At 40.4% G+C, this 9,297-nt stretch overlaps 2 protein-coding genes across 6 annotated transcripts in view; both read right to left on the bottom strand.

Annotated features, from left to right (window-relative positions):
• The window catches only part of CDC14B (cell division cycle 14B), a 305,941-nt gene that overhangs the window by 193,245 nt on the left and 103,399 nt on the right, over positions 1 to 9,297 (bottom strand). The window lies entirely within an intron of this gene.
• On the bottom strand, positions 156 to 5,933 carry ZNF367 (zinc finger protein 367). Of its 2 annotated transcripts, XM_063295216.1 has the most exons (5): positions 5,302 to 5,933; positions 4,333 to 4,483; positions 3,432 to 3,551; positions 2,587 to 2,725; positions 156 to 2,333 (listed from the first exon to the last, which is right to left on the bottom strand). In XM_063295216.1, the coding sequence occupies exons 1-5, from the start codon at positions 5,674 to 5,676 to the stop codon at positions 2,096 to 2,098; spliced, it is 1,023 nt and encodes a 340-aa protein (XP_063151286.1). In that variant the 5' UTR covers positions 5,677 to 5,933; the 3' UTR covers positions 156 to 2,095. The 2 variants fall into 2 exon arrangements, with proteins under 2 accessions (XP_063151286.1, XP_063151289.1); XM_063295219.1 differs by lacking the exon at positions 3,432 to 3,551.

Below are 9,297 nucleotides of genomic sequence, written 5' to 3' on the forward strand. Positions count from 1 at the left end.
CTCACCGCTCTACGAAGGAGGCAGTGGCAAACCACTTCTGAAATCCTGCCAAGAAAAGTGCAAAAACAGGAGTCAACAATGACTCCAAGGCACACACATGCGCGCACACACGCAGGCCCCTACACCACAATGAGAATCCATGCCATTACCATGAATACAAATTTAAAATTCAGGCAACATTTTATTCAAAGCTTATTAGAATTACAGCATTTTAACTCATGCCAGAAGTACAGCTTAATCATACACAGCAGAGAATTTTTGAACTTTTACTTTTTAAAACCCAACTTTTTACAAATGGTTATCTGGAGTTATTTTCCCCCCAAAGATGTATTTTATACATAATTGGTAAAGCAGCTTGACTTGCCTATAGCTAGGCAAAATGTGTTTTAAGTAAATACATATTTTCAATATGCATTCAGTGTAAATAAAATATTAAATTGGGGGAAAATGTTTGTGCATCATCAAACTAGGCCTTGTTTTCATAGCTGGGCAATATAATCATAAATTTAGTCCTACAATGGTATCAACTGGATTCCATGAAGTGCAAATGCCTTTCTCTGCTGCTAAATCAGATTCAGAGAAAGCATCAAAGTTTACACTGATTCTCTAAATGATTCAATATAATTTTAAATGTAGCCCAAAGGTCAAAGTTGAAGTGCTTTGTTTTAAGGATGAAGGTGTCAGAAAAACCTAACAACCCCAAAAGTAAAACTTTAATTCATAAACTGCACTACCTTTCTGTTTTATAGCCATTTGCCAATATTAATATGTAACTCTAGGATATATCCAAGTATAGCTGGACCTAGGAAGAAATTCCATCCAGTACTAGCTTGGATCATTGAAAGAAGTTATTTAGATAAATATCATTGATTTCATGTACTTATGCCAGAAGCCTCTTCCTAAAATCAGAATGTTAGCCTATAATGCACTTGTACTTTTTGTGTACAAACAGCTAGCAAGGCACACACCTGGCATATGATAAATTACTTAAAACTATTTCTAATGTATTCCACTAAAACTTTTGTTTTCCTCTCAGTGATCAAAAGCACTAAGTGCTATACTATATCTTCACTTAGGGAAAGAATACAGACTAAACATCCCACACTTGTAACTACTGCTGAAAGCTACAGTTAGTGAAAACAAACTTGGCTTGTAAGTTTCAGATAAGGTAATAAGGTGACATCACGCAAAAAAATATCTGCGGGAAAATGTTCTGAAGCAGTATTTTAGTGTTTGCTAGTGAAATTCTAATATACACTTAAAAACCAATGCTACCCTGTAAATATCACCAACAAAACACAAACGCTATTGTTGCAGGGTTTAAGAGCTCTGTCAGAAACCCATACTTGAAATGATGTTACCACAATGCCTAGAATTTGCAAGAGTTATAGAAGAGTCCAACAATGTGCAAATATTCCCACATTTATACTGGGAACAGTAAGTGCTGCTCAACCAAAAGACCTTTAAGGTATCTGTCCATAAAAGCGAAGTCAGCCTCCATGTCAGCAGTCACAGAGAAGATTCTAAATGAAAATTTACTCAATTTCTTCTATGCTGCCACAAAGTTAAGACATTCTAGCATCTGTCAGTAATATTAGATAAAATATCTTCAAAACAGCATGGGTACATCACTGATTACATCCAATTAAAATAAACTATTATTTTTTGTTGAATGAATGTACCATTATTCCATACAAGTTCAAAAAGTGCTTCCTGTGAGAACTGAAACAAAGAATGACTGGCATCCCAACTTTAAACACTGTTTTTATGGAGGCAAATTTCACTGATTGCAGTGACTTACTTCCATACAACTGTGATTAAAAGCACAGCCCTAATCTTGCAAATCTAGCTTTCTGTAAGATGATCATGTTCTACACTGCATCACGCAATCTCCTATTTACAAAATACTTTAAAAGCTTTACCATATAAAAAGTGCAATTCTTTTACCCCATTTTCTAGGGTAACAACATTCTTCATAAATTCTACATAATAGCAGCCTATGGAAGCCAATAAGGTGCTTAGCTTATGCCAGAAGCTAACTGGTTTAAGTAACAAACTCAGTACATTTTGTTAAACCACAGATCCAGTTCTTCTATTACTGTCGCAGTGGGGCTCCAGCCAAGTTTGCAAGCTCAATGAGTGCCAGTGCCCCATGTAAGCGTTCACGCTGTTCTTGAAGGCGGCTACAAAGGGATGAATGAGCAGTATTTTTTTCCTCCTCTTCCTCATCTTCAGACTGAAGATATTCCATGGGATCTTGCTGCTCTTGGTCAGGCTTATGAATAGATTTACTTTTCAACGTAGGAGTGCGTTGTTCTCTCATTTCCCAATATCTGTTAGTAAAGATAAAACTGAGCATTACAAAACCATCACTGAAATATTATAGCCAACTAGTTCCCAAACTAAGACAAGAATTGCAAATGCCCCCACCCCACCACCCCAAGGTAGCAAAGAATAGGAAGCTTTTATTAGCATCCTGTCCAGTGTTGCATGGAATACAGAACTGTTGGTTAACAAGTGACTGTTAGGGTTAATTCAATTCAATTGTCTCAATTCTTAATGCCATATTTTATATAAAATACTTACTTTGCCAGCCATTCAGCAACAGCTTTGTTGTCTGCAGTTTGCTTTTTGTTCAGTCTGTCTGTAGGTTCTTCTCGTCTTAATTTTGCATATGGATGCTTGGGACAATGACGGTTTGCATGTGTGAATCTGCTTATACATCCTTAGTTTAAGAAGAAACAAAGCCATTGCATAATTACCCATGTTTAAAGTGGTAATCTTATTTGGCACAGAATAAAAGTAATCATATCAACTGAATCTAATTTAATCTTACATTAAAATTAAATGAAATTTAGTTTTTGTGCTGGCTATATCCACCTCTTGTTCTCTCCTCACTTTTTGGAGTTGGATTCCTGACATACCACTCAAAGGTCAGTTGCAACCTTCAGCTCACAAGAGATCACGCAGAATCATTTTATATATATATAAAAGTTTTATTTCCGATTAGTATAAAATATGAAGCTCATTTCCCAGCTTCTTGTGTGTAATCACATTTATATTCTCTTGTGTACCTAAATAAATAGAATCCTTTCTATCTCTGGGAAGGACATAGACAAATGAGTAAGGGGGATATTAGAGAGGAATTTCTCTGTTCTCCTTGGTCAGCTTATTTGATTTCTGCTGGAGCACAGAAAGGTAAGCTTATCCTTGAACTCTGCCCCTTGCCAACTTACATAGTTAAGAAGTTTATATTTTAATTATACTGCTTAAAAGCTATCTTGCATTTCCAAGCTATTCATGGCCAAACACAGGATACCTGGTTCTAGTAAAAAAAATAAAAATAAATGAAAACTAGGAATTTTTGTTGGCTTATTTACAAGACTGTTATTCATAGCAGGTTGAGCGAAAGCAATTTCCTCATGCCTCACCATTTTCTGCACAGACAAAAGGTTTCTCTCCTGTATGGAGACGCTGATGTGTTTTAAGTTGCCCACTCTGAACAAAAGCTTTCCCACACTCTGGGTAATCACACAAATAAGGTCTTTCACCTAAGGGGGGAAAAAAGTCATATTCATCTTCTGAGCTTCTTCCAGTGATTTCTTGCATTAAATAAACTCCTTCTCATTTTGATAAAATTTGCCAGAACTTGCCTGATTTATATTACTATTCTTTTAACTCTATTTTATTACTTTGAAAGGATGCTAAAAATTTGAGACAAACTATAAAGTTTTTTTTTTTGGCAAGTATGCTGCTTGACTATAGTCCTTTTCTAGACAGCTTAAAAACTTTTACAGCAAAACAAACTTCCTACCAGTTTCATACCTTCTTGAAAAAAATGTATTTATATACAACATTTCCTTAGTAAGGGACAAGATTCTAAATTAAGGTTCAATGGATTCAACAGAATAAGTATCAGGAAAAGTTAAGCACATGCATTTAGTTGAAACATTACTATAAAAGTACAACATTAATTCTTGTAATAGTGTTTAGAAGTACTTAGCTAGCTCCTTAATGGCTGAAAATTCTAAGGAATGAAGAAGAAATTCAGTGGGATTAATGCTTCTCCCTATTAAGATCAATGGAAAAACACAATCCACATGACACATTAATAGTTCACGGGAGTCTAACAAAAGCATAACATGGTAACATAGATCTTAATCTCTTGAAATGAATGAGTTCTCATCTAAGATTGCTCAGTGACAAGTCCCACCCAATTCAAAAGTCTGAGCTGCAGCATGTGCAGAATTAAGTTGTAGCAAAATTGCCACTGCAGGATGAATCAATCTGCACAACTGTGTCTATTAAGATATGTTTATCCATTCCACTTACCAGTATGAGTTCTTTTGTGTGCCTGCAAAGACTTCTCTCGTGGAAAAACTCTGTTGCAGACATTACAACGTATTCTGCTAGATGAATGTTCTCCCTCATTTATTAGATCTCGGACTGTCTCTGCTCTTGGTCGACCTCTTCTAATCCCATCCTAGTAAATTAATAGTCTATTATTAATATAAAACCATGATTTCCCCCTCAAAAACTACCATACATAGTGGGGGTAGAAGAGGGGATGACAGGGAAGAAAAGATAACTTTCTTTTCCTAAGCCATAAAGAATATTGAGTGCAGATAGCTCATTATCTGGGATGCACTACTAATTCAGGGGGCACTTACCTGTTGATGGTACTGTTCATATAAATCTATTTTAGTCGGATGCTAAAGAACCTGCTGCCCCCTTGGCACAGAACTATTTTTAATTAAGATCCTTTTACAATACTAAAAACAAAAAAAAAATCTGGTTGAGATGACACCCCTGCTTCTTGTTGCTTTTCCCGTATTTCTTCAGAAGGAATTTTCAGGGGGCGGCAATTTTAACAGCCTGTCATGACTATCACACATTTTACGTTATCCTTACGGAAGAAGCGCGTCCACCCAGAACGTAAATGAGCCCCTGTAAACCAGGGGAAAGGGAAGGGGGCCAAGGGCGCGAGCAGCCCTGCAGCCGGCGCGTCACCTGCCTCACCGGAGGACCGGGAGCGCCTGGCGCGCGCTGGTGCTCGCGGCCGACATTTAAAGAAAAGTCTGTTTTTGGCGCGCGGAGGTGTCGTCATTGGGAGGGTGAATCACCCGCGGAAGTGACTTAACTGCAACTCCGCGAGACGCTCGGGAGCGAGGGGCGGGGCCCCTCAGACTCCAAATAAGGATCCTTTTAAACCGAAGACCTTTTCCTCAACCGTCGCTGCCCTCCCCGCACTCTGGCCAGCAGCCTCTGGTTTCAACCCCGCCGCTTCCCGCCTTCACTCACCCTCAAGTGCCCGCTGCTCCCAATGCCACTGTCTGGGCTGCCTGCTTCTTCATCCTCTCCGGCGGAACGGCCAACGGCACCTCGAGGCCCGCCGCCGTTGCCTTCTCCCTCGCGGAGAGGCTGAGATGCGGCGGGCGGAGGGCTGAGGGTGACGTTGTGCGCGTTCTCCCCCCAGCGCCAGGGGTAGACCATGAAGTCGCTGAAGCCCGGGCTGGTAGGGATCGGTGGCGGTGGCGGCGCGGAGACGCGAGCAGGATCGTCGCTGCTGACAAGCGGCGGCTTGACTGGGGTGGTTTTGATGACTGAGACCAAGACGCGCTTCGGGGAGTTCCCCGAACACACGATAACGGGCGGAGGGCCGGGCCGCTCAGACATCCTGCGGCAGTCCGAGATTCCTGCTGCTTGATCCGCGGTCGCTGGTGCCGCCAAGCAGCCCCGCGGGTGCCTCTCTCGGCTTTTTCTTTGGTGGCCGAAAAGGAACGCCTCAGGTGTGCATGGCAGGAAGACTCCTTGGTGGAGATACCAATCCCATGCAGTCTGTGCCCGTCTCGCTGAAGCAATCGCGGCTTCTCACCATCAGCAGCAGTAACCCCGACCACCACTACCGAGCCCTAAGCTTTCCCGCGTTACATTTCGCGCCTGGGCGGAACCAATCGGCGAGTCAACTGTAGACGTCAGGGGAGTGACAGGCCCTTCCAGCCAATCGCTAAGAAAGGCAGCGCCCACCATCCTCGGTTCAAAGGCGGGCGGCTTAGAAAACAGACACGCTGGGTGGGGCTTCGTGCTATTTGGGTTCACTCATTGGCTAAGATTTTCTGACGCCAGCCAACAGAATTCGAAAGTTGTCTGGGGGGGTGGGCCGCCGGTATTCCTCAAAGCCGGCCTCCATCTTTCCTCATGCCAGCGGTGTGGTTGTTAGCGATGGATGGCTGGAGGGAACCATCTCTCTTGCTGGCGGTGAAATATGCTGCGATCATGCTTCGAAGAGAGAGGCGACGTTTGGTTTGGTTTGGTGTCCAGCCTTTCGCAAAGACCAACTCAGCCCAGCTTCCTAGGCGCGCTGTGCGGGGCACCATCTGATCTCTTATCATGTGATGTATTTAAAGAGCAGAGTGCGGGAACGGTAAACATGAATTGCAGAAGCCGTTCGGTTTACGAGAAGAGTGGAGTATCTGAAAGACACTGGAATTAAATCTCCCGTCTTCATAGGTATTCCGTATAAATAATACCAATGTGCTCAGATCTTGAAACGTGCCCACGGACCCGTAAAGTTATCTAATCTTTGTCTAGTGCGTGAAATGAGCTGCTTAACATCCTTTTGGCTCAGCTGTCCACACTTAACTTTTGTCACCCATTCATCTTAAATGACTTTGTCTGGAATGTGTCTGTATCTGCGATAAGATCTAACTATGCTGACACATGCCCTGGTTACATAAAAATTGGGTTATTGGAATGTGTTCTGTTTGGAGCTACTTTTGAAGAATTTTTGGAAACTGCAACTGAGTCAGAATGAAAACAGCCAAAAGGCTGGCTGTGTGTTTGCAGGATCATATTAAAGTTTGCCTTGCCAACACTATGCTGATTACAGTACTTACCTGTTTTGGAGTACAATTCGATTTTTTATAATGATCTTTGAAGCCATAAGGAGTTAGATCCTGAACATTTTATTGACACCTTTTCTCAATTAGCCTTTTTGCTCTCTAGTATTGGACAAAAAGACTACTTTTTTCCTAACACGGTAAACTAACACTGTCTTGCTGGATCAGGCCAAAGCCCATCTTACTGTACCATTTTATTTCTTATACTGGCTAATCATGCCTCTGGGGTGCTTGAAAGCAGGAGATGGAGACTTACCACTTGTTGCTCTCCAACTGATACTTGGAAACATGCTTCAGGGGTGTCTGCAGAGGAGTAAAAATGGCAGCCACAACCATCTAATTGAATTCTTCCCCCTTATGTGTACATGTACTCCAACCCAGGGGTAGCAATGAGTCTTCAATCTATCCACATATTTATCCAGTCAGTCTCCATTATGGCACCTAGTTTTTTTTGATGCCGTAGGCATCCACAGGTCGTCACAGTGATGAAGTGCATGCAGTGACATCACAGTGTAAACCCCAGCCTTTTGTATTTGTATTTGATTTCAAATGCAAGTAGGTAGATCATGTACTTGTGATGCCATGACACACATTTCCTCACCCTCCCTCCCGTTGGATGCTTTTTGATGGTCTTTTGCAGCTTATGAGACCTTTTTGTTCAGGAAAGCATTTGTTATATAAATATAAAAATATATTTAATCCCTCTGTTTTCTTTAAAAAAACAAAACAAACGTTTTTTGTATTTTTATTATTCTGGTTGCATATAACTGCTGTGAGTTACATGTTAACCTCAGAAGGGCAGGATATAAATAGTTATATAATAAAATCTCAATTTAACATGCTACAATTTCAGATACTTCAGGTATAATAAACATTCATTCCAAATATGGGACTGAGTTATTTGAGGGACTGCCTCTCTCTCATTACATCAGCCCGTCCCTGGCAGAGAAGGCATGTTACATGTACTATCTGCTAGGGAATTACATTTGGTAGGTTCCAGGAGGCAGGCCTTCTCTACCATGGCGCCTTCCTTATGGAACATTCTCCCCCCTCCCCTCCAAAGTCAGGTTAGCTCCATCCCTGTTAATGTTTCGGAATTCCCTTAAGACCTGGTTATGTCACCAGGCCTGGGGGTCCCAGGGAACCGGAGACATTCTTAGATGGCTCCACTATGGTTGATATATTCACTCTCTCTGTGGTTTGTGATTTGTATATTTCAAATTGTTAATATTTTTTACATTTTTATAATGATTGTTTTTTACATATTTGTTGTTTCATTCAGTTGTTGTAAGCTGCCCTGAGTCGCTTTTTGTGAGATGGGTGGCCATATAAATTTGATAAATAAATAATAGAGAAATTCCATTAAATCAACTAGCATTTTTAATGCTTCTGGGAAGATCAAGGGAATGGGTGTGCCAGTGGGAAAATTAGAGGCAGTAAAGCTAGTGAAAAGATTGTGCAATAGCAGCTGGAAGGTGCTTTCCTTAACTTCCATTCACAATGCAGTGAGGTGGTTTAGGCTTGATGTTTTGGAGGCTGCACAAATCTTTTCTACTGCCTTAGAGCAAGTAACCTGTTTTTTTCTGGCTGTCTCCATAGCAACTGAGGGAGGTGCTGGACAAGATGGTAGCTATTCAGCCAAGCCTTTTTGGTGTGGAAGAACCAGGAAGCCTGATGCATACTTTTAAGTGCATGCAAAATGGTATATGGGCTTAAGAAGCATGCACAAAAGTACCTTTAATATTTAATGGACCTTCAGTTTTAATGGAAACCTCTTCCTCTCAACAGGTTTTTAAATTGAGATTTAAATGAAAAAATCTTATGCAAGCTAGTTGGCATAATGAAAGAGGGGATATTTGGCCTAAGTGTCTAACTGATCTTGGCTGATCTCAAAAAGCTAAGCAAAATCCGATCTGGTTATTACTTAAACATATGACTAGCAGGAAATGCTAGGGTTGTAGAATAAATTGGTATCTGTCTGTTAGTCAATCCTGGAAAAAGGGAATAGCAAGCATCTTCAATCTTATTGACAAGGAAAATACATGGACATAGAGTCTGTATATATCTGGTAAGTTAAGCTCATTATGTACATTTTTAATATCCTTTCAAATCATATATGGCTAAAATTACTTTTTTTAATCTTACACCTGCTTGGGTTTTTTTTAATTTGATTTTGAAACTTTTTAAAAAAGATAAAAACTAATACAAACTAATATAAAGTAAGGAAGGAAAAAGAAAAAGAAAGCAAAGAGAAAGCAAACAGTGCAAGAAAAGAAAAAAAGTTGAAGAAAAACAGAAAAGAAAAAAAAATATATAAAGAAAGGGCTTCCAATATTCTTCACAGCAGTTATAAGTACAATTATATTTTAACCTCTCCAAAGTTAAATCATAATACTCT

Source organism: Candoia aspera, chromosome 2 (assembly GCF_035149785.1).
Source record: "Candoia aspera isolate rCanAsp1 chromosome 2, rCanAsp1.hap2, whole genome shotgun sequence".
Lineage (NCBI taxonomy): Eukaryota > Metazoa > Chordata > Lepidosauria > Squamata > Boidae > Candoia > Candoia aspera.

Bases quoted from the DNA above. Each gene is read 5' to 3' on its own strand.
- ZNF367 (XM_063295216.1), bottom strand. From the start codon at position 5,676: ATGTCTGAGCGGCCCGGCCCTCCGCCCGTTATCGTGTGTTCGGGGAAC. The intron at 3,552-4,332 runs GTAAGTGGAATG...TTCCCCCCTTAG, and splicing joins ACACAAAAGAACTCATACTG to GTGAAAGACCTTATTTGTGT. The intron at 2,334-2,586 runs GTAAGTATTTTA...CTTTACTAACAG, and splicing joins GTTGCTGAATGGCTGGCAAA to ATATTGGGAAATGAGAGAAC.